Genomic DNA, 20,382 nt, shown 5'->3' on the forward strand with positions numbered 1-20,382 from the left:
GACTCATCCATCTGCATGCTGCAGCTGACGACACACGACCACACACCGCCTTTCGGCTCCATTCTCCGGAGCCTGGACCCGCCTCGGTAGCAATGGCGGCCTGTATCGTAGCTCCGGATACCCATCGCGGCATGTCCACTATGAGTTTTGTGACCATTGACACGCACTACACGCTGCTTGTACCACATAATACTAATAGTCGGAAGGCCAAGACTCGGATCGCGGAGCACGTTCGGGATCGGTCAAAAGGAGGGAGTTGTACATGTTGTACTACAACTCCCTGCATGGTCAAGCGAGACCCGCGTCACCGTCATTGACGGCTGCAAGTATCTACCGGCGCTAGCTCGTAGGACAGGTGGTTGCGCTGTACATCGAAAGACGAAGATTCCGGATCAGATTCACGGTGTGGTCTGAGATGACTGCCGTTTACCTCGAAGGCTTCTCATTTTTCCTTGCATGTGGAGTCTAGACATTGGTCTTCCAAAGTACATGGCACGGTGAGGAATCGAATGATCCAACGGATTCCAGCCATCCAGGGTCTCTACTCGTTCTGGGTCACACAAACACACAAAGTAACGATCATCTCCTGGTGACCCATTGCCATTGGCCAAAGCTGGCAAGGAATCTACAGGATACCTAAACTAAAAGCGAGCAGCACCCTTCTTTATCTGACAAGTCCGTGAGAACAGGAGAGCTGAAAACGGTCAGGAAGGGGGTCGTGCCACACTTGAAAATAATAGGTTTGGCATGGCATGCATGAAGTCTTCAAGACGAAGTCCCGGGGATCCCCGGGGCCCTATGACTGAACTCTGATTCTGAAGCGACCGGTACATCTACGGTGTGCACATGTGACGTCTAGACTAGCTAGATCGTCTGGCATTCCAAAGGCACGGGCGGCGGGCGCTGTTGCTCGGCGCAGACTGACCCTAGCCGCATTCTAGTTTTATCATGGTTGGCATGGCCAGCGTGAAGTACCTGAGTACAGACTTCACTGACCTCAGTGGACCATCCATGGCATGGATATGTATGTGGAGTTTGCGAGCCTAGCCGGTGGCCGCAGGCCGCTTAGACGTAGAAAAAATGACTCTGCCTGTGTATGGTGGTAGATGGTGAGGCTGTGTTGCTGACGGAACGTCGTCGTTGCCGTTGGGGTATGTACATTTTGTGTGACTGAGTTAGTGCTGGGACTGAGAGTGTTACACTTACAGGCGCTAGGCATGGCTCAGTGACTGACTGCATAGCTGAGTGAGTGCAGCGCGCTCATGACTATCTCCAGTGCAGTCACTGCACCGCAGCTAGCTCCACAAGCAAGATTTCTAAGGGTGAACTGACTGTGAGTTGTTTGAGAGAGAGAGAGTTGAGGATCACCTGCTTGCCCTAGTGGCCGTCCTGGGGCTTTTCAAGCAGATGTAGACGGGAGGCCAGCGAAAGGGAAGATGACTGCATCGCTAGATTCAGCCCTCGCCAGTGTGCGACGGCTGGAGGCCCTAGCTTTGCCCGATGAGCAGCCTAATATTGAAGCACCGCCAACGTCAGTAGTATACGATGTGTCGTTCGATACAAACTTTGAAGATCGCAATGCCTTCGTTACGGGCTTGGCGAAATTCATGGAAGAGGCCACGGTGCATAACCACCTCGTAAGTAACGCCAGCATGCGAGCGGGAACATTGGACTGCCGTGTCGTCCCGTATGGTTATGCGTCCGTGCAGCGTTTCTCTCTACCTTCCAGGGTGAACCTGTGTCCGGTATCATTGGTTGTGCGTGTGTGTTCCGTGTGCGCGCGTGCGTGTGTGTGCATGTGCAATGCATGATGTCTGGTGCGCCCGTGTGTTGCTCTTCGATCTGCAGAACAAACTGCTGGAGGAAGGCGAGATGTATGCGTCGATGCTCTACACATGGCGCAGCAGCTCTAGAGCTGTTCCATCGGTATGTGAAAATGTCCATTCGTACCGTGGAGGTTTAGGCGACTCGGCCATAGCTTGTTGCAACGCGATTATTATTGTTTTTTGAATGAGGTCAATGGCAATAATTGTTTGGGAGTGACTGATGAGAGTGCAGTGAGTGCTACTTCAGTCGCCATGCACGCTCGGTCTAGATCCGCATCGGATGATCTCATTTTCATTCAGCGAGACCTGGTCTCATCCGTTTGAACCGTTTCCACAGGAGGGAGGCGCGTACAAATAAATATTGTAATAGCACGATAATCACCCGTTCGCACCAGAAATTTACGCTGATCACAGCTTGCGAGGACTCGCCCGAAGCTGTGTGCGACTAGAGGCATACGTCACGCTTAGGGAGCGCACATAACATGACATTGTACATGATTTGACTGGTCTGGTTCTGATTCCCAGTCCCAGGTCTGCACTGCTGGGGACCTTTGGCCCAGTCTGACATGCACTGTTTCCCCATAGGCAAAAGCCCATCTGTTCCACGGGCCACACATGTGGCACTAGCTGGCTGTGACTGAAGTATTAGTCTGGTGGTGTGCCCAGGTGGACGACCACTCGTTCTGCATGAGAACGGAATACAGGTTATGCGAGGCATATTCGTAGTAGGCGTGGAATTAAACTTCTCGAGTAACAGAGGCGTCATCGAACAGCAACGGAGGAGTGCAAAATACGCTAAATAGTCTGACGCAGTCTGAACATTCTCCCGTGTACTGTCGGGAGCCATTTCCTTATGGCTGTCGTACTTTCACCCAGCTTCATCTCCTCAATGTCGAACAAACCCCAGACCATGATACAGATGTGTCCAGTTGGGACGGAGCGCTACAACGTAGTTTACAGTGCCCAGCACCCTGGAAGTCAAAAAACACCAAACCAGCAGGGACAAGCGCGGCGATGCAGGAGGAACGGATGTATTAACACCCAAAAGTCCCTATGGTGAAAGTCCCAGGTTGATCGGAGCAACCGTTCCTGAGTGATACCAACTTGAAGTTTTCACTAAATTTGGTGACATCATGATGGCGTCACTAACTTTCCCGGACTAGGCCGGATTTCAAGATGACGTCGGAGAGATAGACTTTGTATGGGAGTTAACGTTTGGAACTGGACCACAACTGTCACATCCTCAGCAATGCAAGGTCAATGGTATGAAGTAAACGCACCAAAAAAACGAAAAGTGTCACCGTTTCACAGACCAAACAGATGCATGTGGTAGATGAGCAGGCTAAGCGTGGTTTTAGGATGTGGTCCTGGAAAGCCTGCAGCTAGACCAGATAGAGTATTGTGTGCGTGACTGGTCTTCGTGCTCGTGTGCAACTGGTCTCGGTGCCTTCCCATAGCACTCGGCACTCGTGTCTAGCTTGCTTGCTGCAAATCACACGTTGTATACAGCAGGCTAACTTGACTGTTTGACGTTGTATTTTTCTGTCACTGCTTTGCTGGGCAATGCAGGTCAAGAGTAATGAGCAGCCGAACCGGCGTGAGATCTACGAGAAGACGGTCGAAGTCCTTCAGCCGGAGGTGGAGAAACTCAAAGGCTTCATGAGATTCCAGGAGCGCGCCATTGAGACATTCACGGCCGAAATCAAGCAACTGGCGCACGAGAACAAACGTCGGGACTTCATTTCGGAGACGCACTTGCTAACCCTGTCCAAGTTCATCAACATGTTCGCAATACTGGATGCTCTGAAGAACATGAAGGCATGTCTTAACAATGACTTGGCCTTCTACAAGAGGTAAATGCGCCACGAAGATATGAAAGAGACATACACGTACTTGTAGATATGTCAGATCATTGTCAACTTTCTCGATCCAGAAACTGGAGCCCTGCAGATTAATGCAATCAGTATAGGGAAGTAGCTAGCACCAGCCCAACTGATAAATTGTCACTTGAGGTGGACTACCATATGTTGGTTTCTAAGCCAAGTATCCATTGAAGAATTGTGTAGGTACAAGACTTCATTCCGTAACTGTCTCATGATCGTGTTTGGCGAAATTGATTCCTGCTACTGGCCTGCGTTGTATCTGCACGAACGGCAGCATGCCTCAGTGCATTGCCTCGCACGGATCCTGCATGATCTTACAAGGGAATTTCTCAGTCTGAGAGTCGAGAGATGTATTTCCCGAGAGTGCTTGGTGCTATTGTATGTTCTGCCTTGCATGGTGCGAATGCAGGCATCATGCACAGCTGATTATTTGACTAAGAGTGGCTTGGACTTTTATGGATTTTTTTATGGATTCTATGGATTCTTGGCGGTACAAATAGCATGACCCATAGTCACCATTGGGCTTTACAGGCATTCGTTTAACTCACGTTGCCACTGGAATAGGACCTAAACGTCAGTGTGCATGCCGAAATTGCCTACAATCTTGCCCTGCGTGCAAGCCAATATGTACAACTTTTTTTGTTATTGTTGTCTGTGTGCTCGATTTTTATTGCATCTGACCGTTCAGAGCGGATGGATTTCTGAAGCGAGGTGCTGCGGTCGATGCAGCTGCCATGCAGGAGTTCCCCGCACTGTCTCTCTTTCTAGCTACCAACAACAAGATCACTCTTAACCTAAAGGAGAGCCTGGAAGGCGTAAGTATACTCCTGCTACATTCCGCTGTTCTTCGTGCTCGTTTGTTGCACTCGCGCGTGTTAGTTTAATGGGTTACTAAGCATCTGAACTTGCTGGTGGTGCGTGTGGTGGTGCATGCAGCAACATTGACAGGACTGTAATACCTGCATGCCAGGCGGTTCTTTTAGCTGAACGGTTTGCGACTACAGGCATTTCCCGATCCTTGCCAGATCCGCACCAGTCAATTACTGACAGCATTTCTGTTTTTTTTCCTGCTTGTCTGTTTTTCTTTCCCACTTATTGTAGATACCGTCGTATGAAGAGGTTCTCGCTACGATAGTCAACTCGTGCGTGTCACACTTAGAGACCAAAAGCTATATGCTACCCAAGGAGAAGCATATGCTCTTGAAGGTCATCGGGTTTTCTCTATTCCTCATGGACGGTACGGTCAGCATATACAAGCTCGACGCCAAGAAGAAGATAAGCCTCAGTAAAATTGACAAATTCTTCAAGGTAGGGGACTCTTGCGTGTTCCATTGGATGTGCTAATCTTCTAGTGGAAACACAAAAATTCTGCATGTTGTCCTGTCAACCCACCATACTTGCCTATCCTTTTCTATGTTTTGCTCTTCTCTTTGCTCTACCCAGCAAGTTGCAGTTGTACCGCTCTTTGGCGACATGCAAATCGCGCTGGTCTCGTACATCAAACAAACAAAGAACTACGATGCGTCAAAATGGTCGTGTGTATCCGAGCAGGCCGAAGAGAAGGCCTTCGTGCAGCACTACAACATCCAGTCGAAGATCGACACCATCCGCACGGAACATTTGAAGTATATATCTGAGCTAGCGCGGTACAACAACGAGGTATGTGAACGTGTGACCAATTTTGAAACTACTGTAGGAGAAAACTGTTCAAGTGCCCTTGTGAACCGCATGCATGCATGCATGGGTGCATGCGTGCATGGGTGCGTGTACATTGACTACGTTGCTGAAGGATAGGACTACTGTAGTATTGATTTTGTTGTCTGGTGTTTGTGTGAAAGGCTGCTTTTGGTTTAAATTTCTCCGCTATGTATTAAAGTACCTTTGTTGCTGACATCATGTAATATGAGTGATGCGTCAAACACATTGCATGTTGTGTGTTGAAATGATGTTAGTTGTACCCAATGCTGTGTTGGAACTGGATTGATATTGTATGCTAGGTTGTGTTGCTGGCAGCACATTCCGTCATTGCCGAACCGTTCAAAAGTCTAGCCTTCCATTGCCAATTGTTGTTTGCCAATCGTTTTGATGATTTGTGTGCAGATTACGACCAGTGGCTCAACAACGTGGACCGACAAGCAGGTGCAAGAGCTCTCCGATCTATCTCTCCGCGGCCTTCACCTCATCTCTGGATGGTCAACACAGATTGTTGAACTGGTACGATGATGGCGTCGTGATCGGTGGCAATAAGCTTGCATGAAACCTTCCATAATACCGTCAGAGTGTTCGATTTTCAACGAAAAGTGCAATTTACTTGCCTGTATCTCTACAAGTGACAGTGAGCGGTTTTGATCAGCGTGTGTGTCTAGAGGTACCCGGCCTGGCGTGCATGAAACTAATGTCACATTGTGGTCGGTGTGCTGCTGCTCTACACGGTCTCTGCTGTCTCTGCTGTCTGCAGTATGCATGGAAGTTGCTCCACCCCACCGACAAGTACGCTAATCGAGAGTGCCCAGATGATGCAGAGGAGTACGAGAGAGTAAGTGTGCATGCGCTCTCTCTCTCCTTTATTGACATATCCTGCGATCCACTATTGTTGTTCTGAGTCGCCTTGTGATGAGGTGGAGCTTGTATCTGCTTTGTGCTACCCATTTGGTGTTTTGTGAGTATTACAAGTGTGACTGGGGGCATCTGTGCACGAATGCCCTGCTTTCTCCCATTGCTTGGTTCTCTGCCCGGTGCTACGCCGTGTACAGGGACTTTATGGCAAGTCAAAGTCTTGTATAGCATGTGGTACATGTCCCAGCATTACACGCTTGCATTATCACCTCTGCTAGAACTGTTATCACCCTTTTCACCTCAGTTTTCCTATGGCATGCCACACTTCGATGCCAGTTTCCCCCTGTATAATATTATTTACCGCGGTCAATTATTTATTTTCTACTACCTCCACTGATGGGTGCTGTTGAGTAAAAACAGCTGTCTGAAAGGTTTGACAATATCGAATTCTTAACAGAATTATCTTTCACTGCCTTGATGATGTGCAAGTGAAATGGGTTGGCCGATATCACATGGTGTTTTTTTTTACTCTTACTGCTCAGGCCACGCGCTATAACTACACATCAAATGAGAAGTTTGCCCTGGTCGAGGTCATTGCCATGATCAAGGGCCTGACCGTGCTGCTGACGCGCATGGAGGTGACGTTCATCGAAGCCATCAACCGCTACGTGCACATGGTCCTCCAGGTCTTCGTGCAAGTCACACTGCGCGACGCCATCCGCTACGCCATCAAGAAGAAGAAGCAGCAGCTGAAGATGTAGGCTTCTTTTTCATTCGATTGTTTTCTAACATGTAGTGTACTTTTGGGTTCGTGGCTGGAACAGTGGCTAGAGGATTTTTATTTTGTAGCCTTCCACAATGTGATCTAGGCTCAGTTCCCGGCGTGTACAAAGGTAGTTTCCAGCGCCAGGAGGCCCATCTGGGATTGGGTGCTCGCCCGATTGAATTCGGCTAAGGGAGAGGTGATGGGCACCATCCTCACTATGTCAAGTTGTACAGATCCACGAAATCCCGTAGAACCCCGTAGACCCGGTTGGGTGTTCATTGTGTACTATGCATGCGCATTTGACCAATTTTAGCCTCATAATCTAATGGCAAGCAATCGCTTTTCCAGCTTCTTCACTTTGATTAGAACTAATGACTGGCTAGATCTTTGTCAGAAAAAGGTTTTTGAATTAAATGCCTTCAGGCTCCATTTCTTAGTGGAAATAGCAGAAAACACAATACTGAGGGTCCTGCACATTCAACACCCAACCGGGTCTACGGGATTCTATGGGATTTCGTGGATCTGTACAACTGGTATAAGGCTTATGAAGTGAGATGTCTCCAACACTTCCTGTCCCATGTGGTCGGAGTTGACAATGGGCTACCTTCCCCTAAGGCTTTGTGAACTGACTACCTTCACCCAAGGCTTTGTGAACTGACTACCTTCACCCAAGGCTTTGTGAACTGACTACCTTCACCCAAGGCTTTGTGAACTGACTACCTTCACCCAAGGCTTTGTGAACTGACTACCTTCACCCAAGGCTTTGTGAACTGACTACCTTCACCCAAGGCTTTGTGAACTGACTACCTTCACCCAAGGCTTTGTGAACTGACTACCTTCACCCAAGGCTTTGTGAACTGACTACCTTCACCCAAGGCTTTGTGAACTGACTACCTTCACCCAAGGCTTTGTGAACTGACTACCTTCACCCAAGGCTTTGTGAACTGACTACCTTCACCCAAGGCTTTGTGAACTGACTACCTTCACCCAAGGCTTTGTGAACTGACTACCTTCACCCAAGGCTTTGTGAACTGACTACCGTTACCTAAGGGTTTGTGAACTGACTACCGTTAGTAATGATATGATCGTGGTCCTTGCTAGGTCTTGCTAGGTTATGTTTTGAGTGAGCTGCTCCGTGACTAGTTGATACATCTTCTCCTCTGCCTGTCTAGTGTGCTGTTTGCTATCCGTGACACATGTGTGGACTGGGCGAATGGCAAGGAGCCAGCTGACGACCCAGCCCTGCGCGGTGAGAAGGATCCCAAGGGTGGCTTCCACATTGATGTGTCACGGAGAAGTGTTGCGCCATCCACGACACAGGTAGGATTGTGTTGCTGCAGCGAGCACCCAGTGTATAGCTACTCTGTGAGATGAAACTCCATGAAATCCTGGAGGTTTGTTGTTATACTGTTGGGGCATTGTTTTACCAGGTTTGCCATTGCACAGTTATTGGCTTGGCACAGCCGTTTGGTGGTGCTATACTGATATGCATCACGCAAGCCATCAGTGGCATGATATTATCTCACAGTCACATTCAACCATTTTGTGGACTGGATTTGGTGTTTGCAGCAGCGCGTTGTACAAAGGCATGGCTACGCTGTGCATGCATTTGGAATTCTCGACCCTGCCATGGGGAATAAATCCATGTTGCAAGAAGGAACAGACTTTCTGCAAGAAAAAGACCCACTAATGGTGACTACTAGTATTGGGAACAGACCCACTATTGGCACCAGACCCACTATTGGCACTAGACCCACTATTGGGAACAGACCCACTATTGGCACCAGACCGACTATTGGGACCAGACCGACTATTGGGATCAGACCCACTATTGGGACCAAACCCACTATTGGGAGCGGACCTACTATTGGGAACACTCGAAAAACCCACTATTGGGAACGGACCCACTGTTGGGAACGGATCTACTATTGGGAGCAGAACTTCTATCGGGAACAAACCATCTATTGGGAGCAGACCCACTATTGGGAACGGACCCACTATAGGGACCAGACCCACCATGGGGAGAGGAACGGTTCCGGGTTGCCGGGCCCATCAAATGCTAGTAGTCAAAATAATCAAATACTGAGTAGAGGTGAATTTGCTCCCCGTATGTGTTCATTGTGTCTAGCTGTACATGTGTAGAACGATGGTGGAGTCCATCATCTCCGATCAAGCGGGCAAGAAGTCGCTGCGATCGGACCTGGACCAAAGGCACATACCCGACTTGGAGGAATTTCTCAAGGTCACCTATTTCTTCCCTTACATGATCAACTTCAATCGTAAGTGATCTGCATGATGCGGTGATTTGGTGAAATGGCATTACCCAGCACATGACATTTCTTACTCACCATCGAGTGTTTGCGCTGAAACATGAGTTGAGTTTCATGCAGTTGCACGCTACAAGTTTTAATGCTGGTGGCCTTGCCACTGCGGTATGCTGACAGTCGCATTCTTGTTGATTTGGGCATTGGCTGCCTACTCACCTTTCACTTATTCTTGTCCGGCAGGCTCACTGATGGAGGCATCTGACTTGTCTCAACTCTGGTATAGAGAGTTCTTCCTGGAGTTGACCATGGGCAAACGAATCCAGGTGAGTGGCCTTGACGGCATGCAGAGCAGCTGTATGTGCCAAGGCTGAAAACATATATGTTGTTACTTGATAGGATGCGCTTACCGGTATCTTGAGAGTGAAACTCAGAAGTCAGCCGACCATGGGAAGTGTTCTATACCCTGCACTTTGCTTGGAAGACATTTACTATTGCCAGTGGACTTAGCAGGCCCTGGTCAACATTTGAAATAGACATCCCTGGATATAGAATTAATCTGAATTATACCTTAGTCTCACTGTGCCGCGGAGTTGCATTTCGATTCCTGGTGACTGTGCTTTACTATACTCTGTAAGAGTGATGTAGAGGACGCATGTAGAGGACGCATTGCACGGCTTGTGCGTGTGTGTGTATGTTTGCGTGCGTGCGTGCGTGTGTGCGTGCGTGCGTGTGTGTGTGTGTGTGTGTGTGTGTGTGTGTGTGTGTGTGTGTGTGTGTGTGTGTGTGTGTGCGTGTGCGTGCGTGTAGTCCGTGTACATGTATATCTGTACGGGGCAAGCCTACGGTGCTCTCCCGAGACTCCTTTGCTCAGTTCCTTTGCCATTGACTTTGTCATCCTGTTGTGCAGTTCCCTATTGATATGTCCCTTCCATGGATCCTCACTGATCATATCCTGGAGACCAAGGAGCCATCGATGATGGAGTAAGTTGGACCCCTGCTACTGCCGTTGATGTGCTCAATGTTGCTGTTGCTGCTGCCATTGTTGCCAGACGTTACGGCTACTGAATTTGAATTACGAAATGGAAAATTGCTAATGCTGTTGCAGCCTTGGCTCAGTCGCAGACAGGATAATACCAAAGGGACACAGGAGTGTAGTCAGATGGTTGTAAATTTGCCTTTCGCCCTCCACTTGTCTTCCTTTGTGTGCTGTTAGGTATCTGCTGTATCCGCTAGATCTGTACAGTGATGCAGGTCACTACGCGCTGCATTTCTTCAAGAAACAGTACCTGTACGACGAGGTGGAGGCCGAAGTCAATCTCGTTTTCGATCAGTTCATCTACAAGATCAGTGAGCAGATCTTCATCTATTTCAAGAGCTTGGCCTGCAGGTACGATCATGCTATGTTTAGTCAAATAGTTGGTGGATGACCTGCCTTTTACAGTGGATTGTCCACGATGCACAGTGGTGGAGGTTATGCGATTACGTCGTCGTTTGAGATGTTTTGTATGTTTGTGCATGGCACTGCATGCATCCGTGTGTGTGTGTGGGGGGGGGGTGTACGTGTGTGGGTGGGTCGGCATGGATGTGCGGAGGGAGGTGTATTGGAACATTGGCCAGCCATAGCGAAAGCACAACCCGTGCTTTTTTAAATGGTAGCATCCATCATTTCTGATATGTATTGATCTGTGCTGCTAGACCCATGACTGTAGGAGGTTAGTTTGAGCTGGTGGTAGCAGCCTGTAGTGAATTGTTTCGAGTACTGTACGAGCCATTCTCTTTGTATGCCGATCTTCTCATTTCTTCACCACAATTGCAGCATCCTGCTAGACAAGAAGTTCCGCATTGAATGTCAAGACAGCCAGCGCATACCATTCCCGCAGGCTAATCGCTACCAGACCATTCTCAAGCAGCGTCATGTTCAGGTACATACATGCGGGTGACCCTGCTACTAGTGGCCAGCACCTGTAAATATCCATCGGGCATTGGCAATGCTGTTTTCATCGACCCTCCGTGACTTACCTTTCCATATTCACATAGTTAAGCTCGACATCACCTCTTTATCCTGCTATCATATTCTTTGAATTTTGCAAGCCGTTTTTAACAGTACAGGCTACAGGCACATCCGCAGATTGGCTCTCTCTCTCTCTCTCTCTCTCTCTCTCTCTCTCTCTCTCTCTCTCTCTCTCTCTCTCTCTCTCTCTCTCTCTCTCTCTCTTCATCTGTTTTATTGAGACACCTGTCCTTACGTGGAAAGCCAGCCTCAACACCTCCTCATTTTCATCCTGCTCTCCCACGGTTCCTTTCCAGATTCTTGGCAGAAGCATTGACTTGAACCGTCTCATATCGCAGCGTTTGACCAACCACATGCTGAAGGCTCTGGACATGGCGATATCCAGGTTTGAGAGCTCAGACCTGACCAACATCATGGTGAGTAACTTGTTCCCTCCACATGGAATAACATGCACATCTGCTGGGGGGTGGGGGTTGTATTGTATTGTATTTTTTTACCTCGGCATTCCCAACAGACTCTCTAACTAAGGTCTTCATCTTGGTTGCCCAAGTTATAGGATCAGCTAGGCTTCTCCACAGTGATTGGATTGATTGTCTCACTGTAGCACTTAATCACGGGTTCTTAGAAGGGTACATCATGTGACTGTATAGTCCTATGATATTTATACGTGTTGCGCTCATCTTGTGACTGCTGAGCTCCATCTTGACCTGAGATATTCCACTCACTGGTGATTGTACCTGCTTTAAGGATTCTGTCCTCTGATACTTTGTCTGCATAAGCTTTTAAAAGGTGCATTTGTTAGTGATGCCCTTGAGTGCTATGAAGTGAGCACCACTGCATGACGTGGCTGTTGTCTGATCGTGCTTCAGGAGCTGGAGCTTCTCCTGGAGACGAACGCGCTGACGCATCAAATGCTTCTGGGCTACGTGACGATGGATCCGTTTGACTCTCTGCTGCGCGAGGCCAACCAGAGCGTGAACCTACCGCACGGGCGCATCACGCTGCACTGCTTCTGGGAGATCAACACCGACTTCATGCCGGGCTGGGTCTACAACTCCACTACTAACCGGTTAGTTAGCTGCGTCTTGTTGTTGTTGTTGTTGTTGTTGTTGTTGTTGTTGTTGTTGTTTGAAATCTTTTATTCTCACGATGGCCTGTGGCCAATGAGAGAGTTGTTGTTGTTAATGTTGTTGGTGGTGGTGGTGATGGTGCTGCTGCTGCTGCTGCTGCTGCTGCTGCTGCTGCTGCTGCTGCTGCTGCTGCTGTTGTTGTTGTTGTTGTTGTTGTTGTTGTTGTTGTTGTTGTTGTTGTTGTTGTTTTTGGATTAGCAATTCACACGGGCAAATGTGTAAAATAGAAATAATATGTGAAAATGCATGACCGGAATGCCAATATAGAAAGTTTGTCATGAATTTGTTCAAAGTGGTATACATATACTAGCCCTTCAAGAATGATTTAGTCCAGTCAACGGTTTCACTATGTATATACTCGCGGGGTTTGCTGCACAGTTTGCCTGCCTGAGCAACACTTAACTGGTGTTGCACTGGTCGGCAAGGGAATCAAGAATAGGAAAAGCTTGTTCATCAAGCAAGGTTAGATTGCATCACCATTGATTGTGGAGATTTGTTTTTTACAACGCAGTTTCAGTGGTAAATGTGTATTGTCTTGTGAATCGTTCTTGTGTTGTTGCATTGTAGCTTTGTCCGAACTAAGCTCCCACTCACAGAACCCGCCACTCGGGAATCGCCTCCGAAAGGACCTATGTCGTTCTTCTACGGCACCAGGGTGAGTGATTTTGAATTTCTGAGATTATTGTATGCCAGGCTGCTCTGCATAATGTACCTGCCATCACCATCTGTTCCATTCCTGTTCATCCTCCTTGTCCTTCTCCTTGTCTTCCTCCTCGTCCTGTATCTCCTCGTCCTCCTCCTCCTCTTTCTCCTGTTCCTCCTCCTCCTCTCCTCCTCCTCTCTTTTTCCCTTTCTCGAACCCCCTGCTTACCTGAAAGGGTATGGAAATGTTAACTGCAGCTTAATGCCATAGCTAATGGCTGTCACTTGTGTATGTATTGTGTGTTGTTTCTGGCCCGCAGGCACTGAACTCAGCCTACAGTACAATCAACAGCCTGCATTCGGGTTTCCTGGGTCATGGCCACTTCTCAGCTATGTCCAGACTGCTGGGCTACCAGGGTATTGCCATGATTATTGAGGAGCTGTTGAAGCAGACCAACCTCTGTGTAAGTACTAGTAGCCATGGCAGTGCTGCCACATACCAGCTGTACAGAGTAACTCGGATAGCCATGAACACCCCTAGCTTCCCGTGCTGTTTTGTTGTCTTCCTCAATTCCAGGGAACCCAGCTCTACCTTGACAATGATAATCTGTCTGCAATAGATGGTGTGGCTATCGCGGCTCGCACATGAATCAGTCCTGGAGAGAGCATAAGCTTGCTTTTGTCATTGGTACGGGTATCTTGGCTGGTTGCCTTGGCTGTGGTAATCTGTCACTAGTTCAAGCACAATTCTCTCATTAATTAAACATCTTTGTTTTGTGACACTGGCTCTGCTTTTCTACCGGTACAGATTCAGAACACTCTGCAGCCATATGTCAGTGCTCTTATGGAGGGCATGCCACGCCGATGCCAGCAGCCACTATCTGACTACGGAGCATCAGGTACATGACTCTCGCAACTAACCAAATGATCAAAGCATGTGCTGGACACGAGTTGTTGTACTGAATGTTTCCATGTACTGCTGTGTACTGACAGCCGGTGATCCAGGCTATTGTTCAATGCGAACCCCTCCTCACCCACCCCTTATGGTTGGTAATCGTGAGTGGCCTTGATTGGCTGTGTATGTACATGTAGCCGGATGTGATGAGTGGGCTTTGAGCGAACTACTGTGACATTGCTCTTAGCACAAATGGACCGACCATACTCTCCCTCCCTCCCTCCCTCCCCCCTCTCCCTCCCCCCCCCTCTCTCTCTCTCGCTCTCGCTCTCTCTCTCTCTCTCTCTCTCTCTCTCTCTCTCTCTCTCTCTCTCTCTCGCTCGCTCTCTCTCTCTCGCTCTCTCTCTCTCGCTCTCTCTCTCTCTCTCTCTCTCTCTCTCTCTCTCTCTCTCTCTCTCTCTCTCTCTCTCTCTCTCTCTCTCTCTCGCTCTCTCTCGCTCTCTCTCTCTCTCTCTCCCCTCTCTTTCCCTCCCCTCTCTCTCTCCCTCCCCCTCTCTCTCTCCCTCGCTCTATCTTCATCGGTATTGCCATGTTCCATGCATGCTCTCTGTTGCTCCTATGCAGGTGTGCTTGGTTTCTACTATGCCCAGCTTGAGTCGATCATCCAGTACCGTTCCCTCCGAACAGAGGTCTTCCAGTCCTTCAAGGAGATTGGCAACGCCATTCTCTTCTGCCTGATTGTGGAGCAGTGCCTGTCTCAGGAAGAAGTGCTTGACTTGCTGCAGGCAGCTCCGTTCCAGGGTGTACTGCCCAGGCCCTATGTCAAAGGTATGCACGTGTGTATGCAGTTCATCAGCAAAGTTGTCACTGAATTAGCTGGTGCCGGTGCACTGGGCTATGCCGGGCACACCAGTACTGACCTTTACTTGAGTAGGACTGGTACGGTGATGAATGCGATCTGTTCTCGGTTTCACTCCGTTCTTGTCACAGTCTTTTTTCAGAATGATGTAGAATGTTGCACTTGTAAGTGCATGGCTATGGTAACCAGGTACATGTACTTATTCTAGATGGTTATTATGATCACACCAGAGCAGTTCAGGACAAGACAAAAGGGGAACTGTTGACTTCAAGATCAAAGCTAGAACGCCGAACTAGAACGACAGAGAAGCTCAGCAGCACAACGGAAAAGCCTGCGCGGCTGATACAACTTAGAGTAGAGGAGTAGAAAGATAATGATTTATCACGTGAGGTAGCTCACTAGTACGGATATCACAATGGTGCATGTGTTTCTTGCCATGTTCTTGTCATATGATCAATAGAATGCACCTGAGACGACATAGTACTACGATCAGGTTCCTGACATGCGGAGTGAGATTCGTTCCATGTTACACACTCAGCATAGACTACAGTTGTATGATTGTGTTTGTGTTGCTGTGCTCACAGATGGCATGACACAGGAGCAGGCCATTCAGGACCTACAAGAGCAGTACTCGGCTCTGCAGCTGGTACCGACTATCTCACAGCTCGGAACACCAATGGTATGTCCAGCCCTAAGGCTTATCAATCATGTGCGCGCATCAATGGTATTAGTATGAGGAGGTATTGGTGACCATCTAGAACCGGGGACCAAGTGCGTCCAGCAAGTTGGGTGCAAATATCGCCAACTAGCCCATACAGGACAGCACCATTTATCTCTCATGGCTAGCCTGTTGGGATACCGTAAAATTCCGTTAATAAGCCCCGGGCGTATACTTTGCAGAGGGTCAAAAACCAGGCGTATATTTGGGCATGGGCGTTATTTCGGACGCAATCTGCAGAAGATCAATCTATCAGCAACCCACTAGTTTCAGTGAACCATCATTCACACTGAGCGCGGTACAGGTACATCAAACCACAGCTGGAAATTTGGTCGTAACCAAGAATGTAGCGATAAATTACAGATTTGATAGGTAAACCACTTGCTATGGTAAGTACAAGGCACAACAGGTACCGGCATGTACGCGAACGCACGCTCACGCGCTGGTCATTTTGAGTCCACTTTACGCGCTTCATGCTATCGGCCCTGGGGCACACCTACCCAGCCTGGCCATCCGCCGCACTGTTGCCTCGCTTGCCTGCCTGTACAAGCTGCACTACTTGCCTGGTCCTCCGCAGCTGCTCTCTGTGTTGCCACCGCGCCACATCATCTCTACCAACCCCAGAACTCGCAGCGAGCACGGTGCTGTCAGTGGCCATGACCACCAGCTCCAACACCAGCTGCCTGCATCTGCCCCGCTGGCACTGAAGCGCTCGTTCCCACACTGCAGCATCAGTGATTGGAACTCCCTCCCTGCCGCTCTCCTATCCCAGCCTCCCCACAGCAAGAGAATGCAATCATTCAAAACGAATGTTTACCGCCATCTTCGCAGCACAAACTGGCTCTGGGCAGTCGATTCCCTATGAATAGTATGACGCTAAGACAGTTTCTCCCCCACAATCGCTCGTGTTAAGCCTTGGGTTTTTGCATCTTTCTCACCTGTACAGCTCTATCTTCTTCTTTTTTCATTGTTTTTGGTGCGTGTTTTTGGCCGTGACGCCGAGACCTCAGGTCGGCAGAGTCATCAATGCCCCACCATCACTGCTGCGTCTCGGTGTAGCGCCTGCTCATTAGTTGTCACGTTTGTCCTAGTCTCCGTACCATTGTCTTTCCTTGTTCTTTTCGAGCTGGTTATGTGAACGTAGTAAAAAAAAAAAAAAAAAAAAAAAAAAACGCCCTGGGCTTATTTCGGGCATGGGCGCTAAAACGGACTTGAAGTGTACACCGCCTAAAACTGGGCTTATTATCGGACATGGGCGTTATTTAGGGTGGGCTTATTTACGGAATTTTACGGTACTCTGTTAGTGGCATCCATCGTGGAGTGTGGCTGGTGAACTGTTCGTGCTGTCGTCTGATCTACATGTTGTCTTGTCAAATGAAAACCTATTACTACTAGTACTAGAGTGACACCCAATTGCCAATATAGCTCAAGGTGGTTTTTCGTTTGCTTGTCCATCCTTCCGCAGCAAGCCAACACGGCACGGGACTGTGATCTGCTGACCAAGGAGCGCCTCTGTAGAGGGCTGTCCATGTTTGAAGTTGTGCTGAAGAAGATTCGAGGATTCCTGGTCGGCGACGACAAGGGACCGTCGGAGCATGCCCAGCTCTGGCTCGGACCTCACCCGGCCAACGGAGTGATGCATGTCGTGGAGTGCTTGGAGTTCCATCGCCTCTGGAGTGCCATTCAGTTTGTCATGTGCTTGCCGCTCGGACCCAACGAGGTGTCACCCGAGTAAGTAGTGCTCGAGGAAACTTTGCACCAGAATCTGATGTTGTGTACTGCTGAAAACACGTACCAGAATCACATAGCTGTGCACACCTCGTGGACAAGTTGTCTGATTACAGCTATTAGAGAGGTTAAGATGCACGTTATTTTTGACGTGACGCGGAAGTCCAGCTCGCGTTATTTGGCTCGCACGTCGAAAAATCAACGCGAGTGACCTGCTGCTCACGTCGAAATTTGAGTTTTACGCCAAATTTGACGTGAAATTGCGCGTCACGTCGGAAATAACGTGCATCTTAACCTCTCTAATGTCTGCATGACTTTGCCCACAATCAACAATGGCACAGCAACAGCCAGCAGCATGACAAAGTATGGTGTACTGCACGTCCACTGCAACACCGCGGCTATGAGTTGTCGGGAATGGCAACTTCAAAATGCCTGTCCACTGGCTCCTGGGAAAGTCCCATAGCCAGCTTGGAAGAGTGTCATGTGTTTCTCTGTCAAGATCAGGTGTGTTGCTACCACATTGATAATAATTATTATGATTGCTGTGTATGCTTCCGTATTGTGTGTATGTGTGTGTCCATTAGGGAAGCATTCGGTGATGGTCTGCAATGGGCTGGCATGGCTTTCATCTGGCTGCTGGGTCAGGAGCGTCGCTTCGAGGCACTGGACTTCTCCTATCACATCCTGAAGGTGTACGTACCAGGCTCCAGTGAGACGGCGAACCAGTCTGGAGTGGTGAGTAGTCCGAGACAAGTTTGTTGTGCGTCTGGTTTGTGTTAGGTGTATGTGCCCACGCCCCCCCCCCCCCCCCTGCATGAGATGCAGACGGTGTCAAGAGACTGAGCATATACAAAGTGTGCAAGTCTGCATACGAGGTCCCCGGCAGTGATATCTCCCCAACTCACACCATAATAATATTATTACGATCCACATTCGCTCCAAGAACATGTTGTACTACGTAGAATGGGTTCAGTGCACATACTGTCTGGATCTGCCATAGCCGCTATCCACTTTCTGTCAAGAAGTGCTGGTTTTACAAGTCCATCGTTCCATAGAAACAGCCTGCACGTGTACACCAGAACACCATATTATTACACACCCTGCAAACCTCTAGCAAGAGCATGACGTCACGTGCGCGGTGTAAGGCTTTGTAGCTGGCAGCAGACCCCGTAGCAAACCCGTGTTGCAGAGTTGCTCGCTCTTCGGAGGTTCTGTGCTCGTGGCAGTGTGCATGTGTGACTGTCATTGTGATGCGGATTCAACCCGGTGCTGTTGCCCTGTGTCGGTGCTGTTGCCCTGTGTCGGTGCTGTTGCCCTGTGTCGGTGCAAGTTGGCAATGAAGTACGCTAGGATACCATAGACTGCTTTGGCCACTGTAATCGATAAAGTAGGGTTTGGTTGAGTTCACAAAGCGGCAACCATTTTCGAGTGTTGAAAGGTGCCTTGCTCGTAGAACTTCACCATAGCTTACCAGTGCTGTTGCTGCTGCTGTGTGTGGTTGCAGAATGTGCGACGAATGGCTGACCGGATACGTGCCACACAGAAGATGAACCATCACATCCAAGCGATCATCCGAAAGCACATGGTGTCGCCCAACGACACCACCGAGGACGTCCGCTATTTTCCCCCACCCATTTACCAAAGCGCCACATCGGCCGTCTAAGTCCTCAGGCGCATCCTAACGTAGCACTGGCGAGACATTGTCCCGAGAGATGATGGCCGCACAGGTACTGATATTTCTTCCCGATTTGAGACGACAAACATACAGCACTGATTAGATTGTTTTTGCAGTACTTCAGCAGGTTTCGGCTAGCTTCTTTCGGTCAATTGCTAATTATTGAATGCTGTGACGTGTTCAGTAGCCTAGGAGCAGTGCCGCGTCTCCTGGCTCGTATGTATTTGGCCAGCTGAGAGCTGTGTACTTCGAAGTAGCTAATAATAATAATTTTTGGTGCCTGCTCGGTGCTCTCTTCCTCCATTGATGTTTCAGCACGGCACGTTGTAACTATTACTGAGCACCAGGTTACTACTGTACACTGACACACGCCGATTACACCCCCGTCTATGTATGTTTGCTTGCTCTTCTGTTTGAATATGCCGGTTTAGCCACCAGTGACCCCATGTGTTACTCAATCATAATCCATGATAGCCCCCAGGCTGCCCCCGATTTGCCGTGCTTGCCTGCGTGCCCATGCCGTAATGCCAACCTTTTTGGCCCGGTGCGGTTGTATAATGTTCCCGTTTTTTAGTAGGTAACTCCCAGAGCTGTTAGTCAGTTAATTCGATCGCCGCACACACGGCGGCTGCTTTTATTATACTTTGCTTTTTTCTGCCCTTGTTCACACGTTTCCAGTATTGTTTTCTTAGAGGATCTTACAACGCGGGCTCTACTGCTTCGCTGCTGCTTGGTACCAACCGCATTACTATGATGACACTCTTCTATGCCGCAACCTGTTTGCCATCATGTGTTTACCTGTACAAAGAATCATGAAAATAGCGCTCGCCCATGATGTCATCAGTCTCACCGGCGGTGCATGTTTTTGTGGCCAGGCAACTTTTGCCTTCACCTTCCATAGTCGGCCGCCTATGAGTATGCCGTGACTCCTGAGCTAGTTCTCTCAGTTTCTTTTCCGTACGGGGGTCTGCAGATGCCCTTCTCATTCGTCTGCGATATGTACATGTACATGTATGGTTGTTCAGTTCTGGTGACCTGTGACTGTGAGGCACACCGTTAATGCGACGGTCCAGGCGCGTAGCACCGCCATTGGAGGTGGTCCGGCCGGAGGGTGGTCCGTGGGATGTCCCCCGAGAAAAATTGAAATTAGGGTGCAAAATGGTCCAGCATTCTGGGCACTTTTGGCATTGTGTTAAAAAGAATGTGGTCCGGCCAAAGCCGGACCGGCTGCTACGCCCCTGGGACCATGGGACCATGTCGGCTGATATGCTGCCGATCGGGAAGCCTTCAGATCAGAGGTCATCATCATTTGGGGTGATTAATGTGCTGGTGGCGGTCCGGTCGGATCGCGGATCAGTGCGGCTCGGTTTTCATGTATCAGTATTTCTATACTGCATGTTGTCGACTTGGATTGCTAGAACTGCGT

At 49.0% G+C, this 20,382-nt stretch overlaps 1 protein-coding gene across 1 annotated transcript; it reads left to right on the plus strand.

Moving 5' to 3' along the window:
- The first annotated feature begins 1,269 nt into the window (after window positions 1-1,269).
- LOC135817904 (cytoplasmic FMR1-interacting protein 2-like) lies at window positions 1,270-19,791 on the plus strand. The gene is made up of 25 exons (XM_065331201.1): window positions 1,270-1,637; window positions 1,849-1,926; window positions 3,396-3,679; window positions 4,398-4,524; window positions 4,811-5,017; window positions 5,153-5,368; window positions 5,810-5,923; window positions 6,168-6,245; window positions 6,808-7,022; window positions 8,204-8,351; window positions 9,160-9,310; window positions 9,539-9,621; window positions 10,206-10,279; window positions 10,512-10,685; window positions 11,115-11,220; window positions 11,606-11,725; window positions 12,179-12,378; window positions 13,007-13,094; window positions 13,402-13,545; window positions 13,890-13,980; window positions 14,601-14,804; window positions 15,420-15,514; window positions 17,019-17,284; window positions 17,866-18,016; window positions 18,786-19,791. Exons 1-25 carry the CDS (start codon window positions 1,437-1,439, stop codon window positions 18,942-18,944), a joined length of 3,774 nt encoding a protein of 1,257 aa, XP_065187273.1. The 5' UTR covers window positions 1,270-1,436; the 3' UTR covers window positions 18,945-19,791.
- Window positions 19,792-20,382: the final 591 nt, after the last annotated feature.

Source organism: Sycon ciliatum, chromosome 1 (assembly GCF_964019385.1).
Source record: "Sycon ciliatum chromosome 1, ocSycCili1.1, whole genome shotgun sequence".
In the NCBI taxonomy this organism is placed as follows: domain Eukaryota; kingdom Metazoa; phylum Porifera; class Calcarea; order Leucosolenida; family Sycettidae; genus Sycon; species Sycon ciliatum.